Below are 22,093 nucleotides of genomic sequence, written 5' to 3' on the forward strand. Positions count from 1 at the left end.
ATCTTGCACAACTTGTATACCAGATAGTGTTTATTTATCAGGTATGATAATTTTGCTCATTAAATTACATTTATAAGTTAACATTAATATGTTCTACAACCTGATATCTTTATAATATATTAAACTGTATTTATTAACCAGGTGTCTTATAATAAAATTTTAAGATATTAAATGAATGACAAATATTTCAAATGTATTAAGGAGCAAAAAGACAAAGAAAGAAGTACCGAAATTCAAGAGAAAAAAATTTGAAGATTCTTTTAAAACACACAATTTAAAAGATACAGTGTAAGCTATGACGTTAAAAAATTTTCGGTATAATTCGTTTGCAAATGCCGTTACATTTCCCTTGAAAAAACCTCATAATTTCATATTATATCAGGTTTATAATTAAATTTGCAACTATTTCATTGAATAAAATAGACTTTAAAATTAGATTGCAAGAAAATTTATTTTCAAAATAAAATTTCTAGCGTATTTAAAAGCATTGATCGTCATATGAGAGGGACAAAAAAAGATACATTTTTAATGTTTCAACATGCCTGACCTACAACCTGATCTATCTATAAGGCATTGAATAGAATTTCTAAGTTGATATATGTCTAAGTTGTATATATATGTTGATGTTGTTGTTTGTCAAAATTACTTTAAACAATTAAAATGTTTCAATTTTCATGGAAAACACATATATTTCTTTGGCAAAAATCACTTACAAAAATCTTTGGCTTATAGAAGAAAAAAAAATTATGCATCATAAAACGAACAATAATTTTCATCTCATATATAAAAGAAAACATACATTATCCTCTCTTTTAAAATCTCTAAAAATAAAAACAAAACAAATTTTAAAACAATAAAAATTATTCAGTATATCCTTTCTTTTTTTTCCCGATTTCAAATAAACATGTCTTTGGTTTCAAAATAGGTAACTTATATCTTCACATTTTTGATGCACAATTTTCCAGTCATCAAATGAAATTCCTTCTGTAGTTCCATAAAAATTAGCACCCCTTGATTACTAGTTCGCTTTTCCCCCCTTTTTTTATTTATTAAACTTTGAAATGCACATATCAAATTTGATGATGAGGGAAGGGAAAAAGTCACGGGAGTAGCGAAAACAAAGAAGAAAGGAAGAAGGAAGGTCAAAAAAGGTCACATTTCACTCATGGTAAGGTTTGCAGTAACTGAACCTGTGGTTCATGTGTTGACTGTAAGAGCCGGAGTGTGAGAACCTTTTGAAACATTTACTGCACTGGAATGGCTTCTCGCCGCTGTGCAGTCTTTTGTGCTCAGTGAGGTGATGCTTGTGTTTGAACGCTTTGCCGCATATATCACACTTGTGTGGTCTTTGCCCTGAAAATACAAATAGTTTAAATTATGATAACATGCAAACAATCAGATTTATGACAGAGCACACGCTTCATATTTCAATTCTTTCTCATCAATGAAAACATTCTGTGAGACAATAAGAAAGAGATAGTGAAACCTCTGGAGAGCGACCAATCTCTGTTCAACAGTAAAATGGTGGTTTGTGAGGATGGTTACCTCCATAAGCTAGAGGAGTGTAACCTAGTTACCTTAGAGGTTACCTCCATTGACTTCAATATTGTTCTCGATGGTATGTGATTTTTCGCAAATAATTTTAATTTCAGTCCGTGTCCTTTTTCTTGGTGCAGAAATGCCTCTTCTGTCGGCGTCATGAAAATATGGATCTATGACTAAACTTTAGCGTCTATAAAAATGATCCCAATTGATATAATTATGTGTAAAAACAAATTTACCAATTATTCTTTTTTTTTTTCAAGTTTGCATTTAATTTTATATCATAAATATTAGTTAGCTTTAAAAGAAGCTTGTTTGAAATGTTTGTTTTTCTAAAATAATTTTATTTGAAATTTAACTTTCCATATATACATATGAAATGTTAGCTCTTTTCTGTAAATCCTATTTTTTTATTTTATTATTCAAAACTAAATGCTTTCTCACACTTTTAAATTCACATCCTGTCCTTTAATCTATTTTTGGATCAACTGTGCATTAATTTAAATGCAAGATATTTTTCCCTTTGCTCTCTGTGGGAATCGCTCGACTTATTTGATAAACCAATTTCAATTACCAAGATTTCCCTCTTTCCTAAATTGAAAGATTATGCGGATTTACTTTGCAAAATTTTCTCTAACATGTTATCGAGAAGCACAACTTTTTGTGTTCACTTTTATAACTGCTTTCTGTCTAATAATTAAAAAATAAATTTTGTATCCTCCTTCCCTGTCTAAGACCTGTTTTAATCCTTCCACTCGGCAACGACGTTATATATATATATATATATATATATATATATATATATATATATATATATATATATATATATATATATATATATATATATATATATATATATATATATATATATATATATATATATATATATATATATATATATATATAATATAATATAAAGAGTGTGAGAGAGAGAAAGTAGTCATCCTACCTGAGTGTTCATATTTGTGTCTTGCCAGTGAGCTCTGCTTGCTAAACATTTTATCACATAGATCGCAAGCGTACATGCCTTCCTCGGCTTCGACTTTGTGCAGTTTCCAAGATTTTCTTGCCTTTCCAGATGAACCAACAGAACATTCCTCCTCTGGACCTGGACTATCCCCCATTGCACTATCCTCACCATCTCCCTAAGAAACAGAAATAGTGTAAAGATAAATAATAAATCCCGCTTACTGAGGAGATTACATTTGTACAACTATTTCCCCCACACCCAGATTTCCGACATCGGACGGCAAGTGAAAAATTATTTGAACACGCATGCAAGCAACAGGGTCTGAGTTCCGAGACAATAAAAAAAAATTGGACAAACTCATGTAAAATTCATTCGAATAAAGATATCAAAATAGCTGTGTAAAACTGCAAGAAACAAATCAGAGATCATGAAATGAATCAGCTCATTTAGGTTATTAAAATGAATCAAGCATCATTCATTATCAGTGTCAAGAGGCGTTTGCAGATTTAAATTAAGTGCAAACTGATTTAAATCAGTTTCACAGTGATTATTAGATTTACTTCAGAATCACGTTAACGAGAGTAAAATAGACTATAAACGAAATAGATGTAATTTAATCTTATTTAGAAGTGTTGCTTTAATTTTAATTGATGTGCCCTCCAAAATTTCCATCTTCTCAATTTTTGGTTTTCGATGATTGATTTCTCTGAGCTGTGATGACTCAGTAGTTAAGGCAGTGAATTGTCATTGGAAGCACTAAACTACAATTCCCAGTGGCTGCTTGAAGCCCATCTAGCTTCAGAACCAGAAGGGGATTCGAGATGTACAGGCGGTCAGTGAGTCTAGTTGACTACATTGCCACCATCATGCCTCTGGTCAGTAAAGTTTTAAGCCTAAGCCTCCATAACCTTATAACGGATTGTTATGGAATTGCTTTACTGTATATTTTCCTATTTTAATGAGTGTGCAAGTTTTTTTTTTATTCCTTAAGAGGACACGATATTGAGGGAAAACTTTTCATGGTAAATTCTGTTTTACATTCATTAATATTTTAAAATTGAAAGTTTAGAGAAAAGCGAATTCAGATGAACCTAGAGAAAATCATGAAGTTTCAAGTGCTGAAGAAAAAAAAATGATATCAAAACATCAAAAATGCAAACAATTTATTGTAGGATTACTTTCCCGTTGTGTAAACCAAAACATTTCTGTCATTATTTGTTTGTATTTTGATAATTTGAAACACTTTTCCGTTTCGTCATTTGAAACTTAATAGTTTACCTACCTGAACTCGCTTTAAAATGTAAAATTACTATTGAAGGTGAGGGAAAATGTGCCATGATTGATTTTTCCCGCGGTACAACCTCCTCTTGAGCAGTTAACACTATCAAATTTTATGAAAGAAAAATGAAATAAGATTTAAAAAAAATCTTAAGTACATACCTGATTCCACAATCTGGGTTTCTTGGCACTAGGACTATAAAGACTGCTGTCAGTGGGTTCTTCTGCGTGATAATAAGATCCCGTTGTGGCATTGGGACTTCTACTGTTGTTTGCATAACCCCCGGGTGACGACATACTGAGAGGTTGATCTGCTCGAGAAGGTGAGTGATCTGGAGACAAGACTGCTTCGACCATTGGAGATTTGATTCGATCTTCACGCGGCTGCTGCTGCTGTCCCGACATTCCCATCTGCATGTATTTATATAACAGAGATGAATGTAAACTACTGAGGCTAGTTGTTTGGGCGGATGAATCTTCACCTTGGTTATTCTGCCCGGGAAATTGTGAGAGGCGATTGCTTTGAACAGATGAAGGGCTGTCTACTTTGGGTGGCGTCCGAGATGATCTTTGGCTGAGATTCAACACTTCACTCTCCAAGTGATTCACTGGAGACTGAGACTTTTCAGGAGGGTAGAGGTCAGTATCCTCCTTTTTCAACTTAAAAGACAGGTCCAGAGGTTGGTCTTCTTCCACGTTGAGGCGGGGAGATTCTGGAATGGGCCGGAAGGGCACGAGAGGAGCACACGATGAAATAGCACCATTGTAATGAGGTACAAAAGGATGACCATTGCAATCAGAAAGAACCGAAGGGGTGAATGAAATGGCTTGTTGGCGAGAAGGCGTCGGACTAGGCGAAGCATTGCCATTCATAGCGTAGTCTTTAGAACGCATTTGCTGCCTCTGGAGCCACTCTTGGATTGTTCTCACAGAGCACTTCAGATCATGGGCTAGTCGGATGAGTTCCGATTTCTTTGGACGAGGATTCATTTGGAAATGGGCTTTGAGTGTGAGTTCACAGTCTACGCTAAGGGCGGATGGGGACATACAAACTCTATTGCTATCTTCACAAGATTCAGTTTCACTGGCACCGTTTTCACGAGGAGATTCGGGCCTGCTTCTGAGTTCGATATTACTTGAACACAGGTACCTCTCATGCTGGTGGAGCTCAATGTTCGAATCGAAGAGTCTGGAACAGTAACGACATCGATTATCGTTATAGGGTGGAGGTGATTTGATGCTCGACTGGGGAGCGGCACTTAGCAATTCGGAAAGAAGACCATTCCGAGGTCGGGTTGGTGATTGCTGTTGCTTGGAGACAGTGTTGTCGACGATTTCGAGAATCTTCTTCACAGCATTCAGTTCTCCTTGTGGTTTTGGGCTTGATCGTGGCGAGCTGTCAGATTTGTCGAGGTGCGATGAAGTAGGTAGAATCTGAGGTGGAAGCTGCGAGTGATTCTCCACTTCATTCTCGTACCTCCAGGAAAAAAAAAAAAGAATTCTTAGCACAAAAACAGTCATTTAAATTTCTATTTCAGTAAATATACACTTCTGACGTTATACTATTGCCATATTTCTTTTTGATGAAACTTATTCGTATCAAATTCACTTAGTACATTGAGTAATCAGATGACACACTGGTGAAAAATATACATAATTATGTAAAAACGTTGGGCCATTCAGCCGGTTTACACATCTGACGTATCTCTAAGTATAAGAATCGGGCTGTCAAACGGCACAATGGTAAAAATTATATAAAATTGGGCTAGAATTGTGGGACTAAATCTACATATCTGATGTTAAGCTATTGCCATATTTCTCGCTGGTGAAACTTATCCCTAGGTACTAGAATAGGGCTGTTAAATGGCACACAGGTGAAAAATATATAAAATAAGGCAAGAAATGTATAGTAATTCAGTAAATCTACACATCTGATGTTAAGCTAAATTCATATTTTTCGCCGGTGCAAAAACGGTCTGTCAGAAATTTTCAACTAAAGAAGATTAAAATATATTACTCACCTTCGTTGCTGTAAGAGTTGCGTCACTTCTGGAAATGTTGACATGGGTAAGTAGTGCATTGGATGAGGAAAGGTTAAAGGTAAGTAAGGTTGTTGGGGTCGACTGGAAAAACTGGAGAACCTCTCGGGAGAAGACATGTATCCGGCAGGTATCAGTGGCATCTCGGTTGGTGCGGATGATGTTATACTTCCACCGGCACCAGTAGAGCGATACTTAGGAATGATTGGGCGGAGAGAATTATTTTGTGAGTTGCCACGACCTCGAGGGGAGCGACTGTCTACTTTGCGCACCTAAAACATAAAGCGGTTTAAATTGTGAGAATGAATAGCATAATTTATAAGGAGAATTGGTACTAAATTTTGCACATCTAAAATATAAAGCAGGAAAATTTGAATTGTGAAAAGCAATTTGTGCATATGTTACCGTGAATGATCGAAATCAGGATAATGTCGAATTTCACCGGTGAATGTCAACAATCACTTAGTCGCTATAGAATGTCCGAAATATTTGTTATATCCGATTTGATATTAATTTATTCGTTGATATCATTATATTTATTCGATATTTTAATATTTGATGAGGATAGATTAGGAGAAACATCGGTGTTAGGAGTACCTGTTAAATGCAGGTAGTGGCACAAAAATATTTTTGTATTTTTTCGACTACAATATTATCTAGACGGAGGGGTTATTGATAAAAATAAAATAAGCCTCGAGCTTATTTAGGTTATGACACTATTTATAGGATTGTTTAATTGATGAAATAAAGTAGCCTTTGAGTAGTATACTTAATTTATAACAATATTTAGGGAGGAGAATAATTGATGAAAAGGAAATATGCTTTGAGGTTATTTAGGTTATGACACTATTTATAGGATTGTTTAATTGATGAAATAAAGTAGCCTTTGAGTAGTATACTTAATTTATAACAATATTTAGGGAGGAGAATAATTGATGAAAAGGAAATATGCTTTGAGGTTATTTAGGTTATGACACTATTTATAGGATTGTTTAATTGATGAAATAAAGTAGCCTTTGAGTAGTATACTTAATTTATAACAATATTTAGGGAGGAGAATAATTGATGAAAAGGAAATATACTTTGAGGTTATTTAGGTTATGACACTATTTATAGGATTGTTTAATTGATGAAATAAAGTAGCCTTTGAGTAGTATACTTAATTTATAACAATATTTAGGGAGGAGAATAATTGATGAAAAGGAAATATGCTTTGAGGTTATTTAGGTTATGACACTATTTATAGGATTGTTTAATTGATGAAATAAAGTAGCCTTTGAGTAGTATACTTAATTTATAACAATATTTAGGGAGGAGAATAATTGATGAAAAGGAAATATGCTTTGAGGTTATTTAGGTTATGACACTATTTATAGGATTGTTTAATTGATGAAATAAAGTAGCCTTTGAGTAGTATACTTAATTTATAACAATATTTAGGGAGGAGAATAATTGATGAAAAGGAAATATACTTTGAGGTTATTTAGGTTATGACACTATTTATAGGATTGTTTAATTGATGAAATAAAGTAGCCTTTGAGTAGTATACTTAATTTATAACAATATTTAGGGAGGAGAATAATTGATGAAAAGGAAATATGCTTTGAGGTTATTTAGGTTATGACACTATTTATAGGATTGTTTAATTGATGAAATAAAGTAGCCTTTGAGTAGTATACTTAATTTATAACAATATTTAGGGAGGAGAATAATTGATGAAAAGGAAATATGCTTTGAGGTTATTTAGGTTATGACACTATTTATAGGATTGTTTAATTGATGAAATAAAGTAGCCTTTGAGTAGTATACTTAATTTATAACAATATTTAGGGAGGAGAATAATTGATGAAAAGGAAATATGCTTTGAGGTTATTTAGGTTATGACACTATTTATAGGATTGTTTAATTGATGAAATAAAGTAGCCTTTGAGTAGTATACTTAATTTATAACAATATTTAGGGAGGAGAATAATTGATGAAAAGGAAATATGCTTTGAGGTTATTTAGGTTATAATAATATTTAAACGGTTGTGCTAATGATCAGGGGTCTGTCCAGACATTTTGTGAAAGGTCCTATTTTTGTAAAATTGTGAAAAAATTACTCGCAATTCGTGAATATAAAATAAACGTTAAGTCACATTCTTTCAACCAGGGTCCTGCTTTTGTAAATTTGTGCAAATAGGGTCCAGTTATTGCAAAAAACTTTTCAAGGAGTTTTTAAATTGTAAATCGATACAAGAGTATGCACTGCAAAATTATAATTAAAAAAATTTAAATTTTCAAAAATAAACAGCAATTGCTGCTACTAAATTAGCGATGCAACATACAAATATTTGGTATTTAGCCTATACTGCTGGACGCAGAATATTCATTTCGGACGAATAAAGGAAGAAGCGTCTACCGAAGAGAAAACTTAGTTCGTTTACATCTGTCTTTCTTTTTTTTTCTCCTGGGAAGAGTTTATTCGATTAACAAAACAATAATGAAGATAAACAAATTTGCGAAGGGTCAGTTTCTAAGTTAAATATTTTGTGAAGGGTCCGTTTTTATGAAAAGATATTTTGTGAAGGGTCCGTTAACGGACCCAAATTTCTTCTAAACAGACCCCTGATGATGAAAATAAAATGTGCTTTCAGCTTATTTTGGTTATAGAGGTAAGTCTCAATAAGCTAAATAACAATTGATGTTAAGGAAATTATGAAAGATTTAAGAAAAATTACTTTAAAAATCCACACGCAGTTGTAGCTTATATTAAATACTGACCTTGAGGTTGACGACGAGGCACTTTTTGCTTGTATTGTGTGCCGAGAAAGAACCAGAATGGGAGAATCTCCTCCCACAGTTAGGGCACATGAAAGGTTTTTCACCATTGTGGATTCGAAGATGCTCTTGTAGGTGATGTTTAAGCTTGAAGGCTTTGCCACACTCCGAGCACTTGAATCTACGTTCGGCATCATTTGTTTGAACATTTGAAGACTGTTGGATAAAAAAAAGAAACAGTTAAAAAAAACTTGAAATGCAATGTAAAATTATATTTTTTAATCTTATTTAAATCAGCGGATATGTCTTCAGGCTAATTTAAAAACGTGTCGAAAAATCAGACTGAATTAGCTTAGGCGTATTGTTAGAAAATATAATAATCTTTCTCTTCTAAATAATCTTTATACAATGGGTCTACAATTGGGTGAACTGTAAGCTTCCTTAAATAAATAACTGAACATGAATGGTATATTTTAAAATAAGCTTAGAGATATGTGAGCGTACTATCATAAGCCTAAAAATTTGCAGGCTGATTCGAAAATATCTGAGACAGCTGACACATTGCTAATGGACGGAAGCTGTTAGCAAAAAGCCAGGATAATTCAATCAGCCTTCCACATACAGAAATTACAGTAAACTGCCAAATAATTGAGAAAATGAGAGACGAGACAACTATGGATAAGCGAATTCCATGTATAACTCACGATATTGTAAACAAAATATCACTTAAAAGTATACAATAGTCAATAAAAATAGAAAGGAAAGAGAAAATTGTCCAAATATTGCAAGGCAAAACTTTCAGGAAACAAAATATCTTAGGGTAAAACCTAACGTAGACAAAAGGTCACGATGCAGGTTGGCGGCGCACATGCAAAATCTCCTGAAACAGAACCATGTAAGAAAAAAAAATTGTGGTGCAAAACTTTACGAGAAAAAATATCAAGATGTTGAATTTTACGTGTGGATAAATTGCTGTTAAATAAAATCTCTTATTAAAAAAATCACTAAAAGCATTTGTCATAATTTCTTTTAAAGTTTTCATACCGCGAAGTATATTTTATTAAATATTTTTTCTAAGAATTAGTTGATTTACCTGGCCATTTGAGACGTGGTACACTTTATGCTTGCTGAGATTCTCTTTGGTTGTGAAGGAGGCGTTACATTTCTGGCAAGTGAAAAGAGATTCAGGAGGATCAGCATCTTTGTGATGCACAGAATGATGCTCTTTCAGATCTCGCATCGCCTGCTGACCTGAGAATATTTTATCACAACGGGGACACTTCAAGCTGCTCTCTTCTAAAAACAAGAAGAAAGAAAAAAAGACTTTAAACATTCTTCGTTCTTTTACTTAAAATAAGTTCACAAAAAAAACTTACCAGTCAAAACAAATTATCCAAACAAGTCGTTATAAGTTAAAGTTAGAATCTACTTTAAAGGTCAATAAGTTTGTTTGTAAATAAATTGATAAATTTTATTAATATTTCATATCTTTTTTCTTCTTTAAAAACCATTAAAAAATGGAATGCTAAGCACCAAATATATTTTCCTGCAATCATTAAGTTACACTCAATAGCCCCTGACAAAAAATAATTATATAGTTACAACGAGATTTTAAACAATAAGTATTATCCCTATTAAAATAGCCATTCAGGTACTGATATTTTCACATAGGTGCATAAAAACCCACCATTTTCAAACCTTTCAAATTGATTTTAATTTTATTTCAAATTTTCTCAAAGCCCAACAACTAGAATCAGCTTATAAGTTTTAAAAGAAGTCACTTCCTATATGCGTAATAATAAGTAAATAATGAAAAAAATATTGCTTGTAATAATTTGCTCCATTAGTTAACTTTAAATTTTAAAATTTGTATTTATTTAATTAGAAACATTTGAAAATAATACTTTCAGAATATTGTGCGGTGCTATTGGAAAAGACGAAGGGACAATATAGATATAAATCGAGTACAGTGATAAATTCTAGTACTAAAACATACAACTTTCAAAAAGCACGATAATAGAAACATTGTTAATTTAATTATGAAAGAAATGTATACATTTAATGGCTTAATCCATTTGTTACATTTCTAAACGCTAAAATGAATTCTCACCCTATCCCTTACAGTGAAAACAAAAAAATTATATTAATATATAAATAACATATATATTACCTTAATTTGTGATCGTATTTGTATTTTAATTAATAATAACAACAAATATTAATAAGTAAAAAAATATTGAATTGTTTTTGACAAGATTATCTTAATTTGCGACTTTCATTCCTTTTTACACATCACATATACTGTATTTATGTATCCTATGTTTTACACAGTAATTTTTTTTAACACAATGAACTTACTTTTACAATAAAAAAAAGCTGAAACTATCACCCGTTGAATATATTAGAAATCTGCATAAATTAAAAGCTATTTTGGAGCTTTTTATTTGCTGTCAAATCCAATAGATGGCAGCACAACAACTAAGTTAGATCGTAAAACAGAACACCCAAGAGAGTATGACTTGCTCCCCATCTTCTCCGCGCGGTGATATTCAAGAACAATCTTCATCCCCATCTTCTTCGCAGAGATTTTATGACACGCGAGAATCATCTTCACATGCATATATTTCGCAAAGTGGCGTCGTACAGTAAGAAAAGATAAGAAAGATAAGAATCACCTATTTGCATGTTAATAAGTAAAGCAGGTTTGCGATGCTTTGGAAAGCCGATGTGATTGTTCAGGTTTAGATAAGACTTTTTTTTTCTTTTGGATACTTTGTTTAAAGATATCCCCAAAAATAAATGTGAAAATCATAACAAAATCACAATTTTTTTAAAATAATAAATTAAAATATAAATAGTACTATTTTAGGAAGTGGGTTTGAATGCAGGCTTTAATGCTTCTGAGCAGGAATTCTTTCAGAAGTTCAGGTCTGTTGGCGGAAACTTCTAAAATTATTTTATCCGAAAAACTGACCCTTCAGAAATTATTTCATAAAAAAAAAACGGACATTTTTTATTTTCAAATATAAACTTTTCAAAAAAAATTTTTTTTTAAAGAGCCAATGACGTCGTAAATTCATAATTTTAGAACTAAAACTCATATTAAAAAAAGGCATGGCTTTCATCTTTTTAACATTAAAACAGGAAAATGGCAGAAAGAAATTCAATGCCAATTTTACACACAGAATATTATGAATAAATTTTTCACATTCAAAGATGCAGGGTCCTTAACAAAGATTTAGACCGACAATTTTTTCCAAAATCACAAAAACAGGGCATTATTTTCTAAAACTCAAATAAATAACAATGAGTGAATTCTTCAAAATTACACAAAAGCAGAATTCCCCAATAAAAATATGGATTTAAACTTGGCAAGCCTTCTTAAGTAGAAGTTTCAAGAAATATTTGAAGGGAAAAAAAACCTTTTATAGATCAATTTTTCACGACAGTAATTTACATAAATGAAATTTAAAAAAAACCTCAACTTCCTAGTAGTAACAGTAAACAATTATAAAAAGGCAAATAATACTAGTTTTTGAGAAGTTTTACAGCAAATTTTATAAATTTCGTTCTGTTTAGTTTATTAACCTATTTACTAGTTACTACATTAATTTGATTCTAACGGGAAAAAAAAGATCATATTTTATAGTTAACTGTGTTAGTATTAAACTAAACATGAACGAAAAATAATCAATAAATCTTCGATAAACCGATGATAGATTAGTCATCATTTCTTATTCCAAATATAATTTTATGTTGAAATAAAGATGATAAATTTAAAAATATATATATTTTCATACCGGTAACAATACAAGTAATAATATATTAAGATGTAAATATAATAGAATTAAATATTTCTTTATACATTTTTCCCCACACCATTGCTTCAAAGAAGAGTTCAGAGAAGAGGCTGTTTAGAGAAGAGGACTAAAGGCACTGAATTAAATAGGAATCTAAATATGCCATCAAAAAGTAGTGATAGGCTCAGAAAAGATTTTCTATAATATATATTTTTCAATATGATTTAACATAAGTTAAACTATGTAAGATTTAAAAAAAAAGATATTAACGATAGTTAATAGTAATAATCGACACGTAAAATGAGTAAACGAAAGAAAGAATGCGATGAGTAAAAAAAGTTCAATTTATTTTAAAAGAGTTGAGGCTAATTAGGATTGAACAAATAAATAAAACTTTTTTGTAATTGAGTAGAAAAGTTATATTCATGACTAGTCAATGATTACGCATTTATGCCCGACGTATTTTATGAGCAAAAATATTGCGTTTATGGCTAAATAGCTGCTAAGGCTAAAAAAGAGACTAACTTATTAATTAACTAAAAAATGGGAGATGTTCTTTTAAAGGAAGAAATATTGCATTCATGACTAGATGAATGGTACGGCCGAAAAAAACTTATTTCAGCAGGTAACTAAAAAACCGATAAGAGTCATCATTTTATGAGTAGAAATAGTGCATTTAGTTTAATATTAAGGCTAAAAAAAGACTGATCTATCAGGTAATTAAACAAACCAAAAGGAGGCATGGTTTTATGAGTAGAGATACTGCATTTACCGTTAAATGAATGTCAAGACTATAAAAAAAGAAAGCTTATTTATCAGGTTTAAAAGACGTGATTTTATGGGTAAAAATATTGCATTTTAGGGAAGAGGCTAAAAAGAAAGAGATTGGTTCATCAGACGGCAATGCAAACCAATACGATACTTGAATTTGAGATTATAAATGGCTAGTAAGATTGGTATTAAGATGAATAGTATTGATAGTAAGATGAAAACTAAAACTCAAGTAATTAATACAAGACGTTATTTTACGAGTAGAGGTAATTTTTTTATGCCATCAGTAAACGTAAGTTCCACAGGAAACTAAAAAGAATAATATAAGGCATTGTTTTTGAAAATATTTTAAATTTTGTTAAAGACAACTTCATAAAATTAACTGCAGAAATTAATGAAAGTATAACATACTAGGAACTAAGAAATTTTAGTACGAACCTTCATAAATATGCATTTCGGGGCAATTTTATCAGAATCTTTAGATGATGGGGATCATCTAAGAGAACATCTCTAAGTGGTTTTGGAGGGGGGGGAATCAGACCGCACAATGCATTGATGAATAAAGTTGGTAGGGAAAGACAGAAAACAGGCGCACACAATTTCTCAACACTGAGTTTGGAATTGCGCGGGTAGAGTTTGAAATATAGGGAAGAACTCCCTCAGGAAAGATCTTCCCAAACCACAGACTCTGGTCCAGAGGGAATTAAATAGATGGGTGGGAGGACGTCGACATTCCAGTCACGTGCTATGGATGCTACTGGACGTGGACAGAGAGGCGGTTGCCCCGGCAACGCCAGCGCCAGGTACGGAAGGGGACTGTTTCCTAAATCAACAGTAAAAGGAAACTTTCGAGGACCTTCAACACCGAAAAGAAAAATAATAATGCAGTCTCGGTTCAGAAGAGAAATAAATGTAAAAAATATTCATTTTTTAAAAATAAATTTTTGGAAAAGTTGGTTTATTCGAACAGAAAACAATCTAAGTAAATCAACCCAGAAACAAATAGAGTAGATATTGTAGATGTAACAATATTTCCATTGGTTTTAATATGACTACTGGATTTATTGTTTAAAACTTTAGACTTTTTGTTCTTTAAACGTCAAGTCAAGTTTTTTACAATGACTAGAATGAAAACTTCATATAAAATGTGCTAATGAAGTACATTCGAAAAGTGATTAACCCTATTATTTAAAAAAAAAAGCATAAAAAAAGTAGCTATCATTAGTGAATTAAATTCTTGATCTATTTAGTCAATCAAAATGTTGCCTTCAATGTATTTCTCTCTTTTGTTAAACGAACACAAGCTATCTTTACTTGCATGTGACACATTCACTTAGTGTTTACTAAAACTAACTTCTAACATTTAATTAATTTAGTTCAAAATCAAAAGTTTCAAGGTTAAAATAATAATATTATATCATAAGTCAGTCAATGCTATGCATCAAAATTACTATATTACTAATGTAAAATCTCTATTCTAAGAATTTTTTCATACATAAGAAAAATTTTAATTTTCTAAGTAATAAAAACTATAGTAAATAACTCAAGACAATAAAATTTAATTAATATTTTTTTTTCCATTTATAATCGTACTTTATTCATAATTTTAATTAAAAAGACTATCAATTTCCCTGTATTTATAACGAAACAGTTTTTTTTAAAAAATAGCCAGTACTATACTAAGTATACGTTATTATGTTATGCGTATTACGATTTTCAAATATCAAGAACGAAACGCCCTTTTTTGTTATGGCATTTTTATCATTTTCAAAAATAGGCATTTCAAACTATATCTAGATTGAAAAACTCACGGACGAAATTTTTTCTTAACAAACTAAGTTAATTTTTTCTTTTTTTAAATTCAAGTGCGGAAGCATTCTAGTTTCTGTACCAGTGCTTTTGTCGTTTGGAGCGAATTTTCCTTGGAAAATTGGTTTATTTGTCGCAAACTCCTATCAACAGACAGAACGAGGTTCGTCTTTAGAATCAAAATTTCTATTTTTAAACTTTGCATGTCAATCATGTGCGATTCTTTCCGTTTTGGCATCTTTTTCATACGCAACACAAATGCCACGAGCAGCTTTGAAAATTCTGGAACCTTGATTATTACAAATATAAAAGAAAGTGGGGAAAAATGCTCATTTTTCAACTCCACATTCCAATTCACATATCTGAAAAATAACATAAAGTAACTGAAAAAGAAGGAAGATTGGGGTAGAACAATACATTTTTTTAAGCATGATTTAAAACATAAATGTTTATTGACATTCAAAAATTCTTAATAAAAAACGGCTGGTACCTTTTGTTTAACAACTAAGTAATTTATTGTACTAATGTTGAAATGCAACAAAGCAGAAAATCGAAAATGAAAGTAAATTTTAATTTGTTAAATAATTACGTCAGTCACAGCAATGAGATTGAGCTGTTTTTACAACATAATAATTTTTTTAAGAGCTCATCGAAGTGAATGCTCAACTGACCACACACCTAACTAAACTACGGATATAAAGTTGTTTTAAATGACAATTCAGACAGTTTCCTATAACACGCATCTCATGGCGACATCTCACGCCACTTGGCCCACATATTCATGTATGCAATAACGGGCATGTTCTCGCATTCCCCCCCCCCTCTGAAATAAACCAATACCCATCCCTCACATTTGAAGCCAGGGTTGGAAGGAGGACCCCGCCCACAACCCTCTTTCTCATTTCCATGCACGCATCTTCTGAAAGCCTTTCAAAGATTCCCTCTTTCTGCAAGATGGATTGGAGATTAGAAAGGAGCATCGAAAGGAAATAAGGGGGGTACTGCAGCAGTTGACCAATCCCAAGGACTCTCCCTTCCACCCCTATCCTGGTAACCTCCTCTCTCTTCAATTACCTTAAGTGCAGCGCTTATAATAAAATGATGAAATTAATAGGAAAGGGGCCACCTGCTTAATGCCCCCGAAGGGCAATTGCGTCGAGTGGCTATCAGCAACTATCAGTGAGCCAAAACGTACACACACACAAGGCAAGTCTTCAGTTAAGTAAAGGAGATGGTGTTTGGTTTAGGTATTATGACACTGCAGAAGGGAAAACTGTTTTTACTCGTAGACACTAGCCAGGCACTTCTGGAGCAGTACTAGGTCGTCTATCCAAACTTTTTTTTCTGGACGAGAAATTTTTGAAAAGATATTGTCCGAAAGAAGGAATTTTTTTTCTCTCATGAAGGAAAGACTTTTTAACCCTGTCATTTAGAATTAAAAAAAAATAATTCCCCTCTGGAGTAATTTTACTGCATTAAATAAATCCGTAATAGTTATAATAGTATAAACCACGAGTAACAGTCAATTCATCGAATATATGTGAGAAAGTAATACCTTAGGGAAAAAAAAAGATTTGAGATCAGTTGCAAATTTTTTTTAGGAAAGAATCTGACTTTGCCTGGAAACTTTTTAAGCAACAATTTGACATTATTTACAAACCCGTTCACTTTGCCTGGAAACTTTTATTAAAAAAATTTGACTTTGACAGATAACCTCTCTCTTTTTTTTTAAATATTTTTTTTGGAAACAATGACTTAGCCAGGAAATTTTTTTGGAAATAATGACTTTGCTAGGAAATTTTTTTGGAAACAATGACTTCACGAGGAAATTTTTTTGGAAACAATTTGATTTCGCCAGGAAAAAATTGAAACGATAACTGCATTGTCACTTTTCTTTGAAACAATTGTTTTTCTATAAATAATTTGCAAAAAAATTTTTTTTGTAAATTCGACTTAGATTTATTTGAGAAAAATTTAAAATGACATTGAAACATTTTTGGAAATGATTGAAGTAATAATTTCGATAAAATGCAAAATAATATTTTTTTCCTGTTGAGTATTTGACTGTAAATACAGAGACAATTTACAAATATTTCCTAACTTAAAATTATTTTACGATATTTACTTTAAACAGAAAATAAAATAAAAATGTATTTAGTTTACCAAAATTTTCAAAGTCAAAAACCCTTTAAAATCTGTAATAAAAACTATGATTTAAATCAGAAATTTAAGGAAATTCGATTAATGAAAGTTTACTGTATGGGTTAGGGGTGAATCTTCAAAAATCAACATCAAAGTCTTGATTTTTTTATGGAGATTTTACATATGGTTAATAACCTAAGAATAACTTATAATAGGAAAAAACTATGACGTTACTTACAATTCTAGTTGTAAAAACCTCATATCGTTAACGTTTAATTAAAGAAGAACATTTTTTATCATTTTTTTTAGAATTCATATAGTCATTTCTTTACTAATTCGTATACCATTTATTTTTTAATTTTTTTTTTTATTTTGTAAAGACATCGTCAAACAAGATACTAGTAAAAAATCATATGAAATTCCCAATTTTTCGCCATCTCTCAAAAGTTCAATAAAAAAAGATTTAATTCCTACAGTTAACTTTTAAAACTGTTAAGAAGATGTGCGTCAAGTTCTTAGAAAGTTTTTCAAGTTTCTGCGCCTTAAATTCTTTAAAGAAAAAAGCAACTTTAAAAACTTCTGATTTTTACAAAATATTAACAGTATTTTTTCTTTCATAAAAAAAAGATTTTGTTTTAAGCAATAAAAATTATAACTTGAGAAACTACATGTCCTTTAGGAAACTTCTCATTAAAAAAAACAGACATTTTTCAAGTCTAGGAACTTAAGTTTTTTGATTGGCTTAGTTACCTTATTAAGTGACCACTCTTAGTGACTTTTTGCTCAACTTGGGTCACTGTGACTCTAAGGAACCCGGTGTAGACAGAGCTCACTTCTCCACTCCCACTACGAAGCTCAACGTTTAATCATCGACTTCTCCATCCTCCGATAGTTCGAAACCCCCCTAACACTCGACTTTCCTGCAACGTCCACCCGTCATTGACAAGACGATGATTTATAACCAGTGGCCCCCGCCGCAATTTGTATTGCTTTCAGGCATCCCCTTCTTCCTCTCCATCCTCCCCCAGCACTATAGATCGTCCTCTTCAGCATCTCTCCCCCCACACCAACCCAGGGAGGACCTTCAGAAGATGGAGATGAATGGACGCGCGAGGGAACCACATCCGGGTACTCATTAAAAGGGCGAGAGTCGCCTTTTGAAAAGGTCCCCTTCCTTACAAAAGGGGTCCCCCACCGTATATTCCGTTGTTGGTCTTTTCTGGACTCTTACAGAAAAGGCCAAATTCGTGCCAATTCAGAATTCCACTCCAGTTTTAGAAAATGCCTTCCCCCCAACACCCATCAACTGATAATTCAAAAAGGATTAAAAGAATTTTTTATCGGCTTCCCCCCTCTCGCAGACACTTGATAAACTGCTGCTTGAGGTGGTGTCTATTGAACGTTAAGTCAATTCACAATCGTCAAAAGACACCCCAAGAAGTCAAGATATGTGAACGGTGTTTCAACTCACGAGAAAATTTCTGTAAAATTCTATATGTTAGCATGTTTTAGATTCTTTTAATGCTATTTAAGTCAGAGAAACATATTTACAAATTATATATGATTCTGCTTGTGTGGTTGAAACAGGGATACAAATCATAACATGTATGTTTTAGTGATCATAAAAATATTCAAAAATCATCAACATATGCACAAATCAAAAATGATGATTGTCCTTATGGCTATAAAAATATGCACATATTGTGCTGTTTGGATACACAAAAAGTGTCTACAAGTCATAAAAAAGATTGCTCAACAATAACATCAGCGCAAAACGCATTACACCCATTTTCAAAGACGTTTGTAGCAAAAAAAGGTGTAAATGTCATGTATTGTGTTTTGCAGAACCGGACGTGATGTTCTAGCCCAGACAACAATAATCTAGTCAGTCAGCCTGAGAGGGTGACGTCATTTTTACACAATTTTCGATGGCAAAACAAATCGTGTGTTACAAAAATTCGTCTGTCGTATTTTTAATAACTTTTTTTCTAAAATTATAACGATAAAATGACCAGCCATTTCCTTTAAAATCATGACCTTTTAGAATGCCATGCGGCAGTTTTAAATTACTTTTGCAGGATCGGACACGATGTTTTAGCACAAATAACTCTCGTCAATCAGACTACGTGTGTGACGTCATTTTACACAAATTTCGATGGCGAAACTAATCGTCGGTTACGAGAATTCATCTGCTATATTTTTATTGTCCTTTTTTTTCATATTGTGCTCGCAATTTGTAATTATTTTTTTGTTTGTTAATTAAAATTAGGTTTAACAATCTGAAACATAAAAGCATTTTTAACACTTTTTATTCACTCAAAGGGGGATATTCTCTGCTCGCGCATTTGCTTAATTAAAACATTGAGAATAGCGACCATTTATTTTTAAAAACCCTTTCACTGAATCGTTCCCGTAATTGAATTCCATCGTAAACTCCCTTCCACAAAATGAGCAGGTGTATACGAAATCAAATTAAGGAGAGAAGAATTTATGTATCTTTCCCTCCAAAAAGAAGGAAGATATCTTCCTCCAAAGAGGAAGATGAAAAATGAAAGAAAAGACGACGCATCCTTCGTTGTTACCTAACTTATTCCCAAACAAAAACTCTCGGAAACAGGAAAAAAAATCTTTTATATTCTTCCCTGACATTTATCCCCGCCGCACCTGAGATTTGTCCGGAGGAACCTGAAGGACTCATCCTAATTATCCCGAAGAGAAACCTGCTAAGCAAATTCATGCTCCTCATCCTCTTCCTGCCTCTTACAATCCCTTCAGGAGGAGTGAAAAGATGCGAGAGAGTGACTGCCACGTTAGGAAAATAGCGTTATTTGTTTCAATCTAAGATTGTGAAGAAGATCGCGAGTTGGAGGGTGATTAAATGTTTTCAGACAGAAAAGGAGGAGAGGGGGTTCGAAGTGGTAGTGGGAAGGGGTTTTGGGATAAATATATAAAAAAAAGGAAAAGTGGGTTCTTTCGACACGCTTTTGTTTGCCATGGAGTCTTGATGGATGAGGAGGAAAGGTGACGCCTTGCATTTTTCAGTACATGATTCGGGTGAGAACATGGCTGTGTTAGGCTAAGTGATGCTGCCATCCATCTTTGTGTAACTCTTCCAGCAGCCAGCGTTGGGGGACGCTTAGGGTGTGTTTATAAAATTAAAAGCTCTCACGGTCTTTTTTTTGCATAACGAATTGTTCTTTTCTTGATGCCTTGTACGCTGAAAAATCTTTTGTACTTAAAAAGTATGCCACTCGAGTTTTCACGGAACATTACAATAGTTTACAAAAATGGCAACTTCTCTAACAAAAAGGAAAAAGTCCGCACTTTGATGTTTACCTTTATCTCTCTACATTACAATTTACTTTCTTTTGTCCACAAACGATGCGTAATCTAATATCTTGGACGTTTATTTTCTTTGAATATTGTATTTTAAATTTAAAATTAATTAATAAAGGAGATGAATGATAAACAAAGATATTTAAAATTATCTATTTATTACACTTCGTCTTTATTAGATACATAGAGCTTTTGAAAAACTCTGCGCATGGTATTTTAATGTGAAATGAATCGATACAAGAAGTTATTGCAATATTAGTATGATAACCTTTATCTCTAATTTACAACAAATCTACACTAGATCCTGAAGGCTTTTTTTCTTTTGTATGTTGCATCTCAATCAAAAATTAAAATATCATAACAAAGAGTGATAGCTATTAGAGATGAGTTCGAGCTTGCTTTTGGAGGCTTGAAAGCGAAATATTTTAATTCAAGTCCACCCGAGCCGAAGAACATTCCACTACTCTGAGTCCCGAGATATACATCAGACAAAGATCAAATTTTGCAGTGTTGCCACTCGGCCTTTCATGTCTAAACAAGTAAAGTAGCTATTAAATTTTTTTAATCACAGACCTGTAAAACAAAAATCGAAGAGAAAAATCTAGAATTGAATGTGAAAGAGAATAAAATTCTAGAATTTTTTTTATCACAGACCAGGAAAACAAAAATCGAAGTGTAAAATCTAGAATGTAATGTGAAGCGAAAGTGATACCGAAAAAAAGGTTGACACATTCAAGTCTTTTTTTTTTTAAATCATCTGTAAGATATCCAATCAGATACCTTCTTTGTAAACTATTCCGTTTCATCTACTGCATTATAAAAATATTTTAGTTAGTAGTAAAAAATTTTCTGAGTATATTATTATAAACTCGAGCCTGCCCAAGCACGAGCCCATCTCATATCTAACAGCAGCTATAGAGAGATGTTTCCTATTTATCTCAATATAGCAATCTACTTCCTCTTAAGTACAACAGATTTTTTACGACAATTTTTTCTTCTTTTGTATATATACTGAATTTGAACGTGAAATTTATGATTATAGGAAATAATTGCAATAACGAGATATTTGTCTTTATTTCAATATTTCAACTTCTCCTGCTATAAATGCATTTAATAAGACTAAGATACTTTCAACAATTTTTTGGCAAAATGTATTTTAATATAAATTTGATTTAATCATTACAAAGGTGTTTATAGAGATATTTATCTTTATCTACTTATTGCCCTTCTTATAAAAGAATTATTAATTTTTATACATTTTTGCATATTGTTATGTAAAATTAATCATTACAAGCAGTAATTGTAGAGCTATACATGGTTAAAGCTCAAAAATAAAAGTTAAAATCTGATTGACAACACGCGTTTTGTTTCTGAACTGCTAGCACATGCTTATATAACATAACATCACATCTGACAAAGCAAAGAGGATGTACAAAAATATTAAAAGAAAAAAAAAGTTCAACATTTATGGATGTCCTCTTAGAAATATTCATATATTTATTTATTTTAAATTCAGATAGAAAAAAAAGACCTCAAAATAAAGATATTTGATGCAAAAATGTCGGTTTTTATCTACTTTAGGAAATGCCAATATGAATTTTACAAGTTATTAACAATTTTAACGAGCTGTAGTAGCCCAGAAGTTA

The 22,093-nt window shown here is 32.1% G+C and overlaps 1 protein-coding gene across 7 annotated transcripts in view; it reads right to left on the reverse strand.

Annotated features, from left to right (window-relative positions):
- Positions 1-875: 875 nt before the first annotated feature.
- LOC107446990 (zinc finger E-box-binding homeobox protein zag-1) overlaps positions 876-22,093 on the reverse strand; it is a 525,599-nt gene continuing 504,381 nt past the window's right edge. For all 7 annotated transcript variants that reach the window (XM_071179011.2, XM_071179012.2, XM_087165409.1 and 4 more), the window contains 6 exons: positions 9,683-9,885; positions 8,593-8,805; positions 5,812-6,101; positions 3,953-5,267; positions 2,492-2,687; positions 876-1,353 (listed from right to left, as the gene is read on the reverse strand). In XM_071179011.2, the coding sequence (XP_071035112.2) occupies positions 1,160-1,353; positions 2,492-2,687; positions 3,953-5,267; positions 5,812-6,101; positions 8,593-8,805; positions 9,683-9,885 (2,411 nt within the window). In that variant the 3' untranslated portion in view covers positions 876-1,159. The remainder of the gene's footprint in view (positions 1,354-2,491; positions 2,688-3,952; positions 5,268-5,811; positions 6,102-8,592; positions 8,806-9,682; positions 9,886-22,093) is intronic.

Source organism: Parasteatoda tepidariorum, chromosome 6 (genome assembly GCF_982258835.1).
Source record: "Parasteatoda tepidariorum strain Cologne lab strain chromosome 6, Ptep-v5.0, whole genome shotgun sequence".
In the NCBI taxonomy this organism is placed as follows: domain Eukaryota; kingdom Metazoa; phylum Arthropoda; class Arachnida; order Araneae; family Theridiidae; genus Parasteatoda; species Parasteatoda tepidariorum.